At 40.7% G+C, this 19,569-nt stretch overlaps 1 protein-coding gene across 8 annotated transcripts in view; it reads right to left on the bottom strand.

Moving 5' to 3' along the window:
• Positions 1-19,569, bottom strand: part of APBB2 (amyloid beta precursor protein binding family B member 2) — a 387,866-nt gene that overhangs the window by 29,960 nt on the left and 338,337 nt on the right. For 6 of the 8 annotated variants that reach the window (XM_089654015.1, XM_089654012.1, XM_089654016.1 and 3 more), the window contains 4 exons: positions 11,766-11,880; positions 10,865-10,952; positions 6,568-6,651; positions 2,952-3,067 (listed from right to left, as the gene is read on the bottom strand). In XM_089654015.1, the coding sequence (XP_089510141.1) occupies positions 2,952-3,067; positions 6,568-6,651; positions 10,865-10,952; positions 11,766-11,880 (403 nt within the window). The remainder of the gene's footprint in view (positions 1-2,951; positions 3,068-6,567; positions 6,652-10,864; positions 10,953-11,765; positions 11,881-19,569) is intronic. The other 2 variants (XM_089654014.1, XM_089654017.1) reach the window with 1 other exon arrangement.

The raw sequence follows: 19,569 nt of genomic DNA, 5'->3' as shown, positions 1-19,569 counted from the left end.
TATGCAGTGCCCTTTTGGGTATCATTCATTGTTAATGGCACCCCAAATGCAGTTAGCAGACATGCATTTTGCCGCACATTTTGTCATTTGACAAATACGCAATCAGTACACCAAAATGTGCATTGAAAAAACACACAAGGGAGAATGTTACCAGCACACCGAGGATCACCAAAATGGGTCCAAAGGTTTTAATGAATGATCACATAATTACAGCAAGGCAATGTTTCGGAGTCTCGCAGGACATATACCTGATGAAGGGGTTCTGTGAGACTCAAAAAACGTTGCCGTGGTGTAACTATGTGATGGTTCATTAAAACTTTTGGACCCATATTGGTGATCCTCGGTGTGCTGGTGACATTCTCCCTTGCTGATTCTGTTCAGTTCCAGCCGACGGTCGCTGCAGCACCCACATATACACACAGCCATTTTTAACGCAGGAACATGTGCATTTGGATTGTCCACTTGAAAAAACACACAACACTCCATGCCCCAAAAGGTTCAGTTTGGCTTTTTTGGGCCTTTTTAATGCACATTTTGGTGCAGTTTTTAACAAACATTTTGCTAATTTTTTCAACACACATTTTTTTTAAAAATGTGAATTGAAATTTTTATGTGCATTTTGGTGCTTAACATGTATTTTGGTTAATTTTTTACCTGCGTTTTTGTGTGTGTTCTGGAAATGCATAAAAAATGCATGTCATGTTTGTGGTGTCATTATTTGTTAATGGCACCCAAAAGTGAATAGCAGATGTGCAGTTTGCCAAAATATGCATGAAAACCAAATCAAAATGCACTTTAAAAAAGTGCCAAAATACATGCTAAGAAAACTGCCAAAATGCGTGTTACAAACCACAAAAACAATGCATGGAAATGCATGTTAAAATAACCTGTACCAAAATGAGCATGAAAGCGCCTAAATGTGTGTTTAGAAAATGCGCATTAAAAAAACCCACATCAAAATCCACGTTAAAAAGCGACAAAATGAACGTAAATAATGCTAAAATGCGCAATAAAAATGAGCCAAAATACATTTAAAGAATATGCCTAAATGTGCATAAAAAGTACCAGTGGTCAGTGCTTATTATTTTCATGTAATTACATCATCTTTTTAACTTTGGTTTCACTGTTCATACTCAGGCGATCTGTAATCACACAATTATCTCAGGAGATCACATGCAGCCCTTCCCCTTCTACAGATCTCAACTGTTCTCAGAGGAAAAACTTCTCCTCTCTTCTCCTTCTGAGAACAAAGATTCTCCGCTTCATAAACAGGGAACAGAGGAGAAGATTTTTCCCTGAGAAGTGCAGAGAACTGAAATGAGATAACTTATCTCTGCTTATAAACGTACACCTTAACGAAGTAGGAGAGGATAATAAACATGTCTACGGTTTGGAAACATTGATTACTGGCCTGATGAGACCTTCCAGTTGATGCTTCTGGGCCATATATAGCCACATTAACTCAATGTAAATAGAAAAATGTTAATGCAGGAGCAAACATTCACGCAATATAAAAAAGATGGAGAAAAAAAGAGAGAGAAGGCGGGTTAGTGAATATCTGCTTCACCAAAGTTCGATCTCTAATTCTTTACCAATCCTATGAACATCATTGTCCATTGCTACTCTATCTTAGCATATATTTTAGGCATTATGTGACAAAACATAAGCCAAACAAGTGCTTTGTGTTGGTGATTTAGGGTGGCCCTGGTATGTGGTTAGTACTCAAACCTTGCGGCACTGGGTTGCAGAACATTTTGTTGTCGGTATCATCTTTCTTTCTACACAAAAAATCCTTTACAGATGTCTGTGCATAATGGAAATCACAAATCAGTGTATTGGATATGATTTGTGACTTAAATTATATGCAAAAAAGGAACTTTAGCCATCAAGAGAAAAGTGTGCTGGTGACATGTCTTACATTCATTGAAAATAGTGCCACCCATGGTCACACATGAGTCAGATGCCATTAATGTGTGAAGTGGAGGTCAGTGACCTGTTGGAATGAAGTCTCCACAGCATAAATATGGGGAAGTTTCCCAATGGTTATACAGGCAATAATAAATTTACACAAGCTCTAAAGCTCGGTATACACGGGTTAGTTTTTTAATCAGCCACCAAGCTGATAAAAAAAACATTGAACAGATTCCCCCATCCACAAGGTAGATGGAGGAATCCTCCCTGCTGTTATTGTACTCTGACAGTGGGGACTCTTCTGTTGTCAGAATACACTGATCAGCGCTGCTGCAGATTGGCTGCACAAAAATTTTCCAACAAGCCCATTCGCGGGAAGGCAATCATTAGATCAACTTCTCAGGAACGGGAACAGCTATAGATGGATTGAAATTCGACTGGTCCCTGCTTAAGCCTTCCTCACTTTCCTGACAACTGGGAAAAACACAAACAGTTTCCATTTTGTCCATATGCACCAACAATGAAAAATATTGTGGATTGTACTATATACAGCAGCAGTACCCAACAACTAATCAGAACGCATCTTTTAGTGAAAACTGACTTGTTTCTGTGGGTTACTGCACATTTCACTACATTCTAGATCTCTGCTCTTTCAGTCAATGATAACAGCTAATAAGGTACAGAGCTACTAATTAGATTAGATTCAACTTTATTGTCATTGTGCAAAGTACATGTACAGAGCCAATGAAATGCAGTTAGCATCCAGCCAGAAGTGCATAAATGGCCCATAATATAACGAAAATCAGGGTATGGAATGTACAGTCGTACCATAATCAGTGCAATGAGTAGTGCATTAATGGATGAAATATTCAGTAATGCAATGATGAATAAAATATACAGTAATGCAATATTGTCTACTGATTAGCTGTTCAATGCTTTAACAGCCACAGGGAAAAAAAACAATTTTTCAGTCTATTTGTACGGACTCTGAGACACCTGTATCTATGCATATATGTAGAGTAAATCCCTTGGTTACTCACCTTTTCTTTAATAACTGTTACAGTAGCATCAGCTACATTCATAATAACTGGAACCCAATTTTCTTTGTCTGATTGTTCGATAAGCCCTTCAATGACTTCATTAATAATATCCATACCTTAAAAGAAGAAAAGCAAAGAGCGCACATTTGCATCTAAAACCAAGCAACAACAATGATTCTTTAACAGTGAATAAAAGATGTTTAGATCACAAGGTACCTACTATTCCTTTATTAGCCAGAAGAGATTCTTCTGTACCCGTATCTGATTTCATTTTACATTGTTACTGGGGTCTTGGATAGAGTGGAGGTGGATTAGAACACAGGTCAGGTGCAATGCTATGGCCAATCACAGTGCATGATGACATCACAAGGGGCTGGGGGTGACCAATGGCAGCGGGCATCGTGATTGACATTAGATCTACTTCAGGGGATTTTTTTATTTTTGTTTTTAATAAAGGACTTGTCAAAGACTGTCTTTTATTGTGAATGGGTAGTAATCATGGGGGGGGGGGCGGGACTTGGGGGCCCCCTTGTTAAAGGGATCTTTCAGATTCCAATAAGCCCCCCACCACCACCGGCCATGGTTGTGGGGAAGAGGCCCTTGTCCTGGGGACAAGGTGCTTTTGGGGGGAGCCCCCCTACCCCAAACCATCCACCCATTTTGAGGGCATGTGGCCTGGTATGCTTCAGGAGGGGGGGGGGTTGCTCACCCCCCCCCTTTCCTGACCTGCCGGGCTGCATTCTTAGATAAGGGTCTGGTATGGATTTGGGGGGGACCCCCACACCATTTTTTTTAAAAATTGTGGCGTGGAAGGTTCCCCTCCAAATCCATACCAGACCCAAAAGACTTGGTATGGATGGGGGGGGGGGACCCCACATGTTTTTGCTTTTTTTTTTAATTGCCGGGCATTGCCTGAAACATTGAAGAATGTCTTCACTACTAAAATACCACATGACTTAAATTGGCCCTGTTGGAAGTACGCAGTCGAACTTTCGGTAGGTTCAAATGTTCAACCGCAAACCAAGCAGGGGGGTGTTTGGCCCATCACTACTCCAAACATGATACAATGTACATGCATATCACAATGGTCTAATCCCTTGTTAAAACATATGTCATATGTAGTGGGGATACTTTAATTTTTCACAATTATTTTTAGAACTGACAAGTTCCAACTGACACCATTGATCTTTTTAGCTATCTATAAGGGAGGAATTCTTCCCAGTGACCACAAGTGTAAGAACCATTCTTCCCACTGACCATCACACCAATGTATCATGAATTGTAGATACAGTCATTTGTAGCAGGGGTTTCCTGAGAATGGAAAACTATTTCAAGGGTTCCTCTGTAATGAAATGGTTGAGGAAGACTGCTTGAAAGTGTAACTAAAGGCAAAACTTTCTTTTTCATTTTGGATAGAGTATTGAAGGGTTATAACCTCTGTCAGTTTTTTTGCCATCTGTGTTTCCATTGGATGATTTCCCCTCCTACTTTTCTAGGGACAACCCAAACTTTGGGATTTTCTTTTCATTTTACTTTCAATGATAATGGTAAACAGGACAAATAGAGAAGGAGAATCTCCCTAATGGGGACAGACAGCAGTAAAAAACCTAATAGGTGTTCTCAGACAACATTTTTATTGGTGAAAGAAGGCGTGTGATTATATGTGTGATTATATGTGTGTGATTATATGCGTGTGATTATATGCGTGTGATTATATGTGTGATTATGTGTGTGTGATTATGTGTGTGTGATTATGTGTGTGTGATTATATGCGTGTGATTATGTGCGTGTGATTATATCCATGTGATTATGTGCGTGTGATTATGTGCGTGTGATTATGTGCGTGTGATTATGTGCGTGTGATTATATGCGTGTGATTATGTGCGTGTGATTATGTGCATGTGATTATATGCGTGTGATTATGTGTGATTACGTGTGTGTACGTGCGTGCGATTACGTGCGTGTGATTACGTGCGCGTGATTACGTGCGCGTGATTACGTGCGTGTGATTACATGCGTGTGATTATATGCGTGTGATTATGTGTGCGTGTGATTATGTGTGCGTGTGATTATGTGTGTGTGATTACGTGCGCGTGATTACGTGCGCGTGATTACATGCGTGTGATTACGTGTGTGTGATTATATGCGTGTGATTATGTGCGTGTGATTATGTGCGTGTGATTATGTGCGTGTGATTATTTGTGTGTGTGATTACATGCACGTGATTACGTGCGAGTGATTACGTGCGCGTGATTACGTGCGTGTAATTATGCGTGTGATTATGTGCGTGTGATTATATGCGTGTGATTATATGCGTGTGATTATATGCGTGTGATTATATGCTTGTGATTATATGCGTGTGATTATATGCGTGTGATTATGTGCGTGTGATTATATGTGTGTGATTATATGCGTGTGATTATATGCGTGTGATTATGTGCGTGTGATTATATGCGTGTGATTATGTGCGTGTGATTATGTGCGTGTGATTATATGCGTGTGATTATATGCTTGTGATTATATGCGTGTGATTATATGCGTGTGATTATATGCGTGTGATTATATGCGTGTGATTATATGCGTGTGATTTATTATACTATTTTCATTCATTATTTGACATTTATAAAGATATTGTGTATTTACTTCATTTTACTTAGTTGTTTTTGATACACCACATGTGGCCTGTGAAAGCAGCTTCCCTTTGACTGGTATTTAATCACCTTTGTTCTTTTGTATTAGTACATCTGCTGCAGGGACCGCACTGACTTAGTGAGTTGGCATATTTCTACGGTTTAAACTCTTTATTAGCAATAAAAACTGATAGGGATTGTAAGTCTTTTCCACTGTATCCATCCGACTGGATATCGCATGAGATAAAATACTGCATGGTCTCATGAAATAAATACTGCATATTTCGGAAAAATGCTGCATGCAGTATTTTAGAAGCATTTGTAAGCGAATGCAAAAAATGTTTTGAAAAATGCTGGGCTGTATTTCTTAGAGTGGTAGATACCATTTTGTGAATGGAGCCTGCTGTCACCATGCAGGGCAAAGTCACTGTGGCTCTGCAAAGGGCACCCTGACCACATTTTACTCACATTACTAATGTTCCCCCACTGCTTTTCCTTCCTCCATGGCTGTCCACAATACCGGGCACTTCCAGGTATGGAGAAGCATGTGATTGCTTCCCCTGTGACCAGGGGCGGACTGACAACTCATGGGGCCCCCGGGCAATAGGGGATCATGGGGCCCCTGTGTCCTTGCCCAAACTAAAAAAGGCCTATGAAAAAAAGGTACCAGGGGCATCTCATGGGGCCCCCTACTGACCCCAGGCCCTCGGGCAGTGCCCGAGTTTCCAAATGGTCAGTCCGCCCTTGCCTGTGACAATGATCGGGTCTAAAACACTAATCTGTCCTATGACTGGGGAAGAGAAGCCAGTGCTACCAAGACAACAGTCATGTTAGTACAGGCAGAGGAGGAGGAAAAGGGAGTGGCAAAGAATTGCTGGTAAGGTTAGTATGTTGGGGGGGGGGGGGTGTATGGAGGTGGCGTGAACTTTTAGATCTGATCATTTTGTGAGGTTCTACACGGTTCTGTTAGATTATGCATATAATACCTGTTGGTTTAGTGCATGGCAGCATTCCAATATACAGCAGATGAAACTTCTGTACAAGTTCTGTCTTTGGTGTTGGGAATTCTACTGCAAATAAAGAATAACAGAGTTATAAAAGTGACATTATTATTACTAATTAGACAGATACATGTTAGAGGGCCTAGAAACATAATATGGCATTCTGTAGACAGGAAAATCTAATTTCCAGCTTCTAATCATGAAACATTTCATATTTCTGAATAAAAATCCACACAATAGATATTCAAAGCCAAATCAATAGCATAAAAGCCCCAGCTCTCTATCAAAGTAGAACTAAAGGCAAAACTTTTTTTTATCATTTTGAACAAGATGAGGGAGGGTTACAAACCCTGGCAGTTTTGTTTTTGGCATTTGTGTCCCATTGGGGAGATTTCATTTCACTTCCTGTCCCATAGCCAAAACAAGAAGTGAAAGGAGATCCCTCCAAAGTGTGGGGATCTCTGGTTGTCACCAGGGTCACAAGATTCTAAGCTGCCTTCACCATCTGCTGTACCTACAATATTTTATAGTGTGATGTCCCATCATAACCTCAGCGCTTTCTACTTCTGAACCAAATCAATATTATCTGGCAAACTGGTAAAACCAGCCAGAATAATTTATCCATCCATTATGTTATGTCTGTACAAACAGGTCCTAGCAATATGAAAATGGATAACAGATGATCTTATCATCATAGGAGGTCAAGTTGCTCTACACTGTATAATTTGGCAACCTATGTTTTTGGTCAAATTGACCCATAGTTCTCCCTCTCAATTTCCAAGAGTGGCTGGCTTTAAAAACTAGTGACACTCACACTATTCTTCTACATGGACAATGACTGTAATTTTATACGATATGTCATACCCACCAACCAGACATTGCCAGACATAGGATGAAAGTACTAGAAATTCACAGAACTTAGGTTTTAAAGAGTAAAATAAAAGATAAAATACATTTAAAGTACACATATGTTTTCCATATACATTGGATATAAAACGTCTACACACCCCTGTTTAAATTTAAGATTTCTGTGATGTAAAAAAATGAGACAAAGATAAATCATTTCAGAACTTTTTTCACCTTTAATGTAACCTATAAACTGTACAGCTCAGTTAAACAACAAACTGAAATATTTTAGGTGGAGGGAAGTAAAAATAAAAAACTAAAGTAATATGGTTGCATAAGTATGCACACCCTTAAACTAATATTTTGTTGAAGCACCTTGATTTTATTCCAGCACTCACATCTTTTTGGGTATGAGTCTATCAGCATGGCACATCTTGACTTGGCAATATTTTCCCACTCTTCCTTGCAAAAACACTGCAAATCTGTCAGATTGGGAGGACATCTCCTGTGCACAGCTTTCTTCAGATCACCCCACAGATTTTTGATCAAATTCAGGACTGGGCTCTGGCTGGGCCATTCAAAAACTTTCATCTTCTTCTGATGAAGCCATTCCTTTGATTTGGATGTATGCTTTGGGTTGTTGTCATGCTGAACGATGTTCAGCTTTCAAGCAGAAGCCTGAGGGTTTTGTGCCAATATTGACTGGTATTTGGAACTGTTCATAATTCCCTCTACCTTGACTAAGGCCCCATTTCCAGCTGAAGAAAAACAGCCCCAAAGTATTATGCTGCCACCACCATGCTTCAATGTGGGTATGGTGTTCTTTTGGTGATGTGCAGTGTTGTTTTTGAGCCAAACATATCTTTTGGAATTATGGCCAAAAAGTGCAACCTTGGTTTCATCAGACCATAAACACATTTTCCCACATGCTTTTGGGAGACTTTAGATGTGTTTTTGCTAAATTTAGCCGGGCTTGGATGTTTTTCTATGTATGAAAAGGCTTCCGTCTTGCCACTCTACCCCATAGCCCAGACATATGAAGAATACAGGAGATTGTTGTCACATGTACCACACAGCCAGTACTTGCCAGATATTCCTGCAGCTCCTTTAATGTTGCTGTAGGCCTCTTGGAAGCCTCCCAGACCAATTTTCTTCTCGTCTTTTCATCAATTTTGGAGGGACGTCCAGTTCTTGGTAATGTCACTGTTGCTCCATATTTTCTCCACTGGATGACTGTCTTCACTGTGTTCCATGGTATATCTAATGCCTTGGAAATTCCCTTTTCCTAACTGATACCTTTTAACAATGAGATCCCTCTGATGTTTTGGAAGCTCTCTGCGGACCATGGATTTTGCTGTAGGAATGGACTATTAAAATGTCAGGAAAGACCTAGAACAGCTGAACTTTATTTGGGGTTAATCAGAGGCACTTTAAATGATGGCAGGTGTGTACTGACTCCTATGTAACATGATTTTGAATGTGATTGCTTAATTCTAAACACAGCTACATACCCAGTTATAAGAGGGTGTGCACACTTATGCAACCACATTATTTTAGGTTTTTATGTTTACTCCCCCCAAAGAAAAGATTTCAGTTTGTTTTTCAATTGAGTTGTACAGTTTATAGGTCACATTAACCTCCCTAGCGGTATGATTATGTCCATATTTCTGTGCTCAAAGCGGTAAATTTTTTTGCATTGAAATATGTTTTTTTTTTAATTGTAGGCTGTAATTTTTAGGAATAACTCACTGAAATCTGTCCGAACAAAAGTCTAGTAAACATCCCGGGTAGGATGAAACTTGAAACACGAAATCATAAATTATAATTGAATAAATAATCATAAAAAATAATAATATAATAATAAATTTAATTCAATAATGTAATCAAACCAAAAACACTGAAATTTGAAATAGAGCGCCAAGTTCGCACATCATTGAGCAAAGTCGCAGAATCGTTTTCAGTGTCTGATGACGAATTTCCCCACGAATCATTATCACTCAATTCTGCAAGTGGTTCTGATTTACTATCGCTGTTCTCTAGCTGGTCTAAAACTGCTTTTGACCTAAAGGGACGCTTTTTGGACGCCATGGATGTTTCTCAGTTTCCAGGCAGAAAGAACGGTAAAAATGCAGGCAGGGCACAGGACAAAGCACTCAGGACAAAATGTATGTGAAATGGTTTGATACAGTAATGTTTTACTATGTGATTTTAGTGAATGTCACTTTTTGTCATTTTCAAATTTCCCACCGTTCCGTCCCCCGTACGTCCCGATGCTCACAGGGGACGGTACCCAGATGACAGATGCCGGCATTCGCCGGATTACATTGCCAGGGAGACTGCAGGAGGGACATCGCAGGAGCGGAGGACAAGGTAAGTGATCGAGGGATCCCGGAGCAGCGCCGCATGGTAAGCCCGAGTGTAGCTCAGGGTTACCGCTTGTGGTACTGAAACTTTACCCCGAGCTACACTCGGGAATACCGCCAGGGAGGTTAAAGGTGGAAAACGTTCTGAAATGATTTATCTTTGTCTAATTTTTTTACATCACAGAAACCTGACCTTTTAACAGGGGTGTGTAGACTTTTTATATCCACTGTATGGCATAGAAACTGCAAATAATGAAAACAAAATGATGGCTAGATAGGCACCCCCTTTTGTATACATTCATAGACTTACTAATACTGTCATTAGTAAGCATTAACAGTCTTATGGCAGAACTGACAGTTGGTGACATAATCAAACATTTAATACAAGGTACATCCATGATACGTCATATACAAAGCATGCTGGGTTTTATACTAAGAAAGCCCAGCATTGCTTGTATGAGTTGAGGCATCATATAAGTAACTGACTAAGCTGAATGGTCTTGTCTCTGCTAGAAGAGCAAGGGGAGTAGTGTATGACTGCAGTCTGTTATCTCATCTACCAAGTATTCAGGTCGTTTTCACAGCAAAGGTGTTATTCAGCTAAATGAAAGCTACTGTTATTACATGCAGTTCAGCACCTGCTGGAAACAACTGGTAAACCTGGTAATCCTGCAAATAACACACTTCCTGTCCCCGTGTGGCTGTGTCACTCCACTGTACCTATTGAGGGAGCCATGGTTGTCACCCTAGACAGTTCTCCTTATATGTACTACAAATACTGTTTACAGAGGATAGCTATGAAGGAAGATATTCCTCTGTGCAGCATGAAGTGACAAGGACAAAGCATTTCTGGCAAGATGCACATATATTCTGTATTTGCTGACAATGTTCATAGCTTGGAAAAAAGAAAACCAATGCAGCCAGCACATCTGAAGTCTGTAAGCTGTGATATAATGCATTTTTGCTCTTGGGTTTAGTTATCCTTTAGCAATCTGCTTCAGACAGATCCTGCACTATAAATAAGAAGACAATGATAAAGTGCTGCAGCACAGTAGTGTAGTAACATTGTCTACCTTGCAGTGGTACATCCAGGCTAGCATGTGGTCTTTCCTGCGAGGAACTGCAAGCCGTAGCTTTGGCATTTTTCCTTTCTGCCATAATCTGTAAGACACCAAACATTTCCACTGTTAATGGATTTATTTTATAGAGTCATTTCATTATTTTCCATATTGATCATCTTTAGGAATGCTTAGGATGATCTCTCTATCCTCAGCAGACAGGGCAACACAATGTAGAAGTTCAGAGCAGCAAGCACATCATGCACTTTTTGTGTGTCTGGAAGCTTTCCTAGCATTGCCCTTCCACGTGTGGATATGGACAGAGCAGTAACAAAAGAGCTGGTTTACGTCTGTGAATGGAGGAAAGGGTGAACGGACATGAACCAGTGTTCACTTCAAACCTCCAATCACGTGAAGATGGATGGTTACATGGGGTCAAGTTTCAAGCAATTATGTACAACAGCTGTAGCTGGGGATAGATTTTGGATCAGCTAAAAAATTACAGCAAAGACATAAAAACATACTTTAGTTAGCAAGCGTTATTACCTGAAATGTGTGTTTATACTAAGCTGTCATGTGCCAGCGGGGAATTGAAACCAGACTTTGCAGTAAGAGTGTCACATCTTTAAGCTGATGAGTGATAGGAAGAGGTACTAGAGCATGGAAGAGACCACATACTCTATAAAAACAGTTACCGTCCCTATGTGCACATTCATACAGCATAACAGGAGTCGGTGGATTGTAAGAAAATACTCTTCTGGTAGTAAAACTGTGCCTGTATACGTGAATCAAATCTGTATTTATCCATGGTCGCACTAGCAGATATCAATATTACAGTTTTCCCCTCCAACAAATACGCTCAAGTAAGTAAGTAAGCTGCATCATTTAATAGTGCCCCCCCCCCCCTGAATCTTACCTTAGAACAAATTTCGTGAAGACTGGTTGCAATGGCTTTTGCTGGTGTGTCACATCGGAACACGTGGCATTTTAAAATCCTTGTATCCTTGTCTCTGGCAACATATGCAAAATCCCTGTGAGACAAAGAACATTACAAGAACTGAGTTCCATACATATTTAAATAAATGCAGGCATGTTACATCTTTATTTCACATTATATAAGAATCAGAATATTTCACATGAAGGCTGCAGCGAGAATGACAGTCGTCCCTCGACTTCTCCTGAGACGTTGGTTGCTTTGTGACTAGGTAACAAAAAACTGATAAAGATTTGGAGACTGACTTGCTGAGCGGCTGGTAGCTTTAATACATACATAGAACAGGAATAAGTCATTCTAAAGTGTAATTGTATATTTTCCACCAAGGAGACAAATAAAATATGCTGCAGTGTATTGTAAATGGGCAAAACCTAGGTGTAATAAATCTCCACATGTAGCTTAATTGGAAATCTGGTTTGTTCATTGAAATTCAGGGAACGCATCACTGTACTCAAACTGTGTTCACTTCAAGAAACACTGTACAGCAAAGGCAACATAAACATGGCAACTGTATGTACAGAATAGCAAGGGACTTCTGCAAGAGTAGGCAGATAAAAGGGAATAGAATCGGTCCTGAACAACAAGCAGGTACTGTACATCACAGAAGATGATAGGGCATCCTGTGATGTTGTATGCAATGTCAGATTAAAAGCAAATCAAATAATACATTCATCTATCACAGAACTGATTCCATTCATCATCTATATAATAGATACATTTGTGGCTATGTTTATTCCAGCAAAGGGTAACAATTGACCCCTTGCTAGGTTGTCTTGGCTGTCATCAGCCTGGTGGTCAAACCTGCCCTACTGTAAGCACCATTGTCACAGTGCACTTTCTCAACCAAGCTACCATTATCACCAGCCCAACAGAGTTCTACATATATTCTTCAGGGGCATCCACTATAGAGTGTAGGACAGAGAAGTTCTAAGTATTTTCTCCAAAGTAATATACTGGCAGTGCACAGGCTTGTGGCGTATGCATATGTGTTGTTGGGGTGAAGGGAGGGGGCATCTAACAGACAGCACTGAAAGCTGGCTGGGAACTGAACCTTGCTTTATGTTATCCAAAACTAAAATAAGTTCATAGTTGAGAAAAAAGGGCACTAAATAACAAACCAATATAAATGAGCACAAGATAACCAAGTAGCCTAAAATATTAAATGCAAATATCTCCCAAACAATAAAAATAAATGCACAAAATGGAAGGATGCCAAATACATGCTAAATTGTTGTATAATACAAATAATTTCAACAGAATTAGAGATCAGTCTTGCTGCCTATTGGATGGATCAAGACAAGAAGCCAGGTGACCGCAAGAAAATTTTGACAAGAACAATCACAGAGATGTCCTCAATTCATATACCAGAAATACTAGACCAGCTAGAGAAAACTTAAGGGAGGATTTTCTTGCTTTACTGGGGTAGTGCGGATATATGGTGTGATACAAATTGCTATGTTCATCAATTTTTTCCTCTAAATCAGGGGTCTCTAAACTTTCTATTCAAATGACCAGTCCTTCAAACTTTGGGGGGGCCGGACTGTGGCTGGTGGGAGTAGAAAATGTCCTGGTGTCAGTGGAAGTAAACACTGTCCCATCCTTAGTATTTGGGGGCGGAATGGTGCCCCATCATTGGTGTTAGTGATAGAAATAATGCCCCATCGTTGGTATCAGTAGAAGGAATAGATAAAAGCAAGTAAAGGGTCGCGTCTATCTCCCAGGCCACAGTTTGGAGACCACAGCACTAAATTAAAAGTAATTACTGAGCAGACAGATCCTTAGCAAACACAATTTCAATATCAGACTTATGCAGTCACAGAATATTTACTTGTTTCAATCTATCCACAGATATGAAAAAAGTTGGATGATGCAAGTGGCTTGGCCTTGATTTGTCTTCACAGCTCCGAGTTAGCCCACAGATGTGTGATCGCTTTTAGATGCAGGCAACAATTAACTTTTGTCTGCGGGTGGCCATACTTTCTATGCTAACACCCTTTTTGTCACACATTTATCCATATACCACACAGAACACAGCCAGCCTTTAAAATGTCCTTTAAACAGAAGCCAAGTTAATGTGACTTATTTCTTTATAATGAAATGTGCGCACTTCTTTTCAAATTTGCTCTAATTATAATATCTAGTGACAAGTGAATTGCTAACGGCAATAATCATGTTAGTTTCATAAATTAATGAGCTATACAAGATTTCTAGTTAAAAGAACTCCATTATCCCGTTTTGCTATACTTGAGAGATTTATTACAAGAAAAAGTGGATATTTAAGAAAAATACTATCCTAATACAGATGTTTTCACGTGATTTAATACAGGACTGAAGCAGTCTGAACAAAGATTTAGTGTCACACTTATGATTTTTTTTAAAAATGTTGAAATTATATGACAGAGGTTACCACCAATAGATATAGCTATTAAATTGACTAGTAAATTAACCTGGAGCATTGCAAAGGCCTTTTTAATCCAGACCAGCATACAAAAGTACAACTGGTCAGATTTCTGAACTTTACTGTAATCAAAGATTGTTTTAAAGGATTTAATAAATGGTTATAAGAATTATTTATGGGGGGGTTTTCCAATACCTCTCTAGCTCTTATTATTAAAAAATTTCAGTGGGAAAAAACGATGTGCACTGTGATACACTAATGCAGAGGTTGGTTAAAAATTCCCATTTTCCCATGAATGCTATGTCCTATTAAATCTGAATTCCAGGCAAACAACTAAATAAAGGATTTGAGATTCTGCTCAGCCAATGTTGTGATTGAGACTTCTAAAGTAAACAGACCGTCCATGCACCTTCTTTGCACAGGACACTGCAAAGGACACTATTCTGAAAAATATATTCTGATCATTTTAAGTGGGGAAAACAATAATAGCATTCGGCATATGAATTCCTTTTTTTTTTTTAATCTCATTTGCCTTTATTTATAGTTTTCTCTACATGCACTTGCAGAACAAGCTATCGAGCAGAAGTGACAGTTACAGGGGTTGGAAGAAACTGAAACACTGCCAGAGGGCTTAGAACGTTCACTTTTTATTCACATGGTATAGTCTTTTGTTTTTAAAAGATAATGTTGCTTAAACTACTCATGCACTGCACCACTGGCAGTCTTAGGCAGTCAACCTGTGAATGCACCTGAGCTCCAATTAGGTGTGAGAACCCCAGCACAGAATCCCACGATTAGCTGCGGGAGGCAGCAACATTAAAAGCGATGGGAGGTTGTTGACTTCCGCAGCTAATCTTGGCTACTTCCATGTAATATCTTACACAGTGATCGTCCCTGGGCACAGGCAGTCCAGGGAAGAGAGACTACTGTGATCAAAAGCTTCTGAACTGCATTTCCCAAAGAGAGACTGCCAGGAAGAGGGGAAAGAGCTACATTTTCTCAGGCTGTAGAGGACACAGCTTCCTCTTGCTGTGAGGGGACCAGAGAGTGGACATCACTGTCCAGTGTGCACCACCACTGTTCCATTTGAGAGGACTGAGCGGGATCTGGAGTGCTGAAGCTGGGGGTGTCGACAGAGTCACCTGGATGTAGAGCAGAGAGTGGACTTATCACTGTGTGTGACCAGATGGTGAGCTGTAATATCACTGGGACTGGTGATCTGCTGCTGTGAAACCTTACTATCTGCTGCTAGAGAGACTAAGCCCTTTAGGAACTGACCATACAGCCATCTTGCTACTACCAAAGAGGTCAATAAGGTTTTCTCAGAAGCCCATCTCACTACCTGCCCCCTGGATCCTGTCCCCTCACAACTACTACGGTCACTTTCTTCTTCCATCCTATGCTCCCTCACTCACATCTTCAATCTTTCCCTCTCTACGGGTGCCTTCCCCTCCCCTCTAAAGCATGCACACATCACTCCCATACTTAAAAAGCCCTCCCTGGACCCCACCAACCTGAACAACTTAAGAGCCATCTCCCTGCTGCCATTTACCTCTAAACTCCTAGAACGCTTAGTCTACAATCGCCTGAGCTCCCACCTCACCGACAACAACCTTCTTGACCCTTTACAGTCTGGTCTTTGCTCACTCCACTCCACTGAAACTGCCCTACTAAAACTCACTAATGATCTACTAACTGCTAAAACCAATGGCCACTACTCCATACTCTTACTTGACCTCTCTGCGGCTTTTGATACGGTTGACCATCCCCTCCTCCTCAAAAAACTCCACTCTCTTGCCTCAGAGACTCTGCTCTCTCCTGGTTCTCATCCTACCTATCGCAGCACTCCTTCAGTGTTACCTATAACGCTGCCTCCTCTTCACTCCCTCTCTCTGTAGGGGTCCCTCAAGGTTCTGTCCTTGGACCCCTTCTCTTCTCCATCTACACCTCCTCCCTTGGTCACTTGATAAACTCCCACGGCTTTAAGTACCATCTCTATGCTGATAACACACAAATCTATCTTTCTACCCCTCACCTCACCCCTTCAGTCTCCACTTGCATTACTAACCTAACAAGTGACATATCGGTATGGACGTCACTCCACTTCCTCAAACTCAATCTTTCCAAAACTGAGCTCTTAGTATTCTCCCCAGCCCGTGCCCTCTCCCCTGACTTCTCCATCAAGATCAATAACACAATCATCAGTCCCTCCCCTCATGCCAGGGTACTAGGTGTAATCCTAGACTCCCATCTGTCCTTTCACCCCCAAATCCATTCACTGTCCAAATCTTGTAGACTTCACCTCCGCAACATCTCCAAAATATGCCCGTTCCTAACCTCGGAAACCACTAAGCAATTTATTCACTCCCTTGTTATATCTCACCTTGACTATTGTAACTCCCTCCTCAGTGGCCTACCTCATCGCAGGCTATCCCCTCTTCAGTCTATCACGAATGCTGCTTCCAGACTCATCCACCTTCCTGCCCCAAATTACATCACCGATCTTGTCTCTAAATATCACCCAAACCATACTCTCCGCTCCTCACAAGACCACCTACTCTCTAGCTCCCTTGTCTCCTCCTCCCATGCTCATCTCAAGGACTTCTCCAGAGCTTCCCCCATCCTCTGGAACTCTCTACCCCAATTTATCAGACTATCGCCTACTCTGCTCACTTTTAGGTGATCTCTGAAAACCTATCTCTTCAGGGAAGCCTATCCTGCCCTCAGCTAATACTGGAATCTTCTATTCTTCCAACCAGTCCATCCCCGACAGTTACTACCTTTTGTACCAGTAGCCCCTCCCTCCTAGATTGTAAGCTCCAAGGAGCAGGGCCCTCAAATCCCTCTTGTATTGAACTGTATTGTTGCTGTTGCCGTTATATTGTAAAGCACTGAGCAAACTGTTGGCGCTATATAAATCCTGTATAATAATAACAACAATCTAGTAGCCTTATTGCTGCCTGCAAGCTTAACCTCCCTAGCGGTCTGATTATGTCCATATTTCTGTGCTCAAAGCGGTACATTTTTTTGCATGGAAATATGTTTTTTTTTTTATTGTAGGCCTGTAATTTTTAGGAATAACTCACTGAAATCTGAAATCTGTCCGAACAAGAGTCTAGTAAACATCCCGGGTAGGATGAAACTTGAAACACAAAATCATAAATTATAATTTAATAAATAGTCATAAAAAATAATAATATAATAATTAATTTAATTCAATAATATAATCAAACCAAAAACACTGAAATTTGAAATAGAGCGCCAAGTTCGCACATCACTGAGCAAAGTCGCAAAATCGTTTTCAGTGTCTGATGATGAATTTCCCCACGAATCATTATCACTCAATTCTGCAAGTGGTTCTAATTTACTATCACTGTTCTCTAGCTGGTCTAAAACTGCTTTTGACCTAAAGGGACGCTTTTTGGACGCCATGGACGTTTCTCAGTTTCCAGGCAGAAAGAACAGTAAAAATGCAGGCAGGGCACAGGACAAAGCACTCAGGACAAAATGTATGTGAAATGGTTTGATACAGTAATGTTTTACTATGTGAATTTAGTGTATTTAGTGAATGTCACTTTTTGTCATTTTACAAATTTCCCGCCGTTCCGTCCCCCGTACGTCCTAACGTCGCAGGGAAGGGAACCCAGATGACAGATGCCGGCAGCCACCGGAGGACATTGCCGGGGACACTGCAGGAGGGACATCGTGAGAGCGCAGGACAAGGTAAGTGATCAATGGATCGCGGAGCAGCACCACATGGTAAGCCCGAGTGTAGCTCGGGGTTACCACTTGTGGTACTGAAACTTTACCCCGAGCTACACTCGGGAATACCACCAGGGAGGCTACCTGGGACTATTCTCAAGTGCACCAATGGTACAATTAAGACCCAAAACTAGCTGGCTGAAGAGTTAGGACTAAAGACTGCTCATTTACACAAAGACATTTTCTTATTGCTTATACTAGGAGGTACCTCTCAAGGGACATTGCACCATATCTTAGTCATAGGCTATAGTATTACTATTCACATTGCAGTTAAAGCGATACTAAAGGCTTCATTTTTTTTAAACAAACATGTTATACTTACCTGCTCTGTGCAGTGGTTTTGCACAGAGCAGCCCAGATCCTCCTCTTCTCTGGTCCCCTGCTGGCGCTCCTAGCCCCGCCTCCTGTCGGGTGCCCCCACAGCAAGCAGCTTGCTATGGAGGCACCTGAGCAGGTGCATTCCCAAGCTGCTGCTCCATGTATTCATTCACATGGAGCTGTGGCTCGGCCCTGCCTCCTCTTTCTTCTCACTGGCTCACTGGCTGTCTCAGCCAATGAGGAAAGGGAGTCCCGGGATAGCCAAGACTACAGTGCACATTGCTGGATTGAGAGGGGGCTTAGGTGAGTATTAGGGTTGGCTGGGGGGAATGCTGCACAGAAAAGGTTTTTCACCTTCATGCATAGAATGCATGAAGGTAAAAATACCTTGAGCCTTTACAATCAATTTAATGCTTATACACACTTATTTATAGCTGACTTTGCTGATCCATGAATTAATTCCAGCCTAGTTGTACAAAACTCTATTTTAGAGTTATTTTGGCATAGTGATTATACTGTCCAACATGCTGTGTCTGACCCTACCTTCTGTATGCTCATTTATGCTCAAACCATTACTTACTCTAACCCATACCAATGCATTGGGGTTGATTTACTAAAGGCGAACAGGCTGAGCACTTTGAAAATGCAGTTGCACTCATTTCCCCAGAGCTTAATAAATGTAGTGAAGTTCTGCTGATTTCCATCATTAAGTCATGCTGTTTGTTATTATCCTTGCTGATTGGGTACTCTTCACAAAGTGAAGCTTTACCATATTTATAGTTAATAAGTAAAATGAGTGCAGCTGCACTTGCAGAGTGCACAGTCTATTTGTCTTTACTAAATACATCCCAGAGAGTTAATTTACCACTAAACAGTCTTGTGTCTACTTCCTGCTACGAATTCACAGTTGAGTAAAAGATATCCATAGTTTTATTCCTTTAAGTGTGTGCAGTAGCTTTCACTCAACCAGGTGTGCCTGAGGGGGCTTAGGTTGTTCTTGGTGTTGAGGCACAGAACAAAGAACCCAAATTACCAAGCGGCTCCTTCGGGGGTAGCTCTCCATTTGTAAAGATCCAATTCTTCATAAGCTTAGATTAAAAATGTATCTGAAAAAGCAAGTACCTGGTATGTTTTACTGTACAGATTTAGCAATTATAGAAGTACTTGGTGATTGTTTGGCAACTGTTCTTTTGATTTTGTCAATAAAAGTAACAAATCACCAATCCAAGCTAAATATACACAGACTGA

The sequence above is a fragment of the Staurois parvus genome, unplaced genomic scaffold (genome assembly GCF_062004578.1).
Source record: "Staurois parvus isolate SC_StPar_1 unplaced genomic scaffold, SC_StPar_1.0 ptg000734l, whole genome shotgun sequence".
NCBI lineage: Eukaryota > Metazoa > Chordata > Amphibia > Anura > Ranidae > Staurois > Staurois parvus.
The sequence above is the reverse complement of the archived record's forward strand: the minus strand, read 5'-3'. Positions and strand labels throughout refer to the sequence as shown.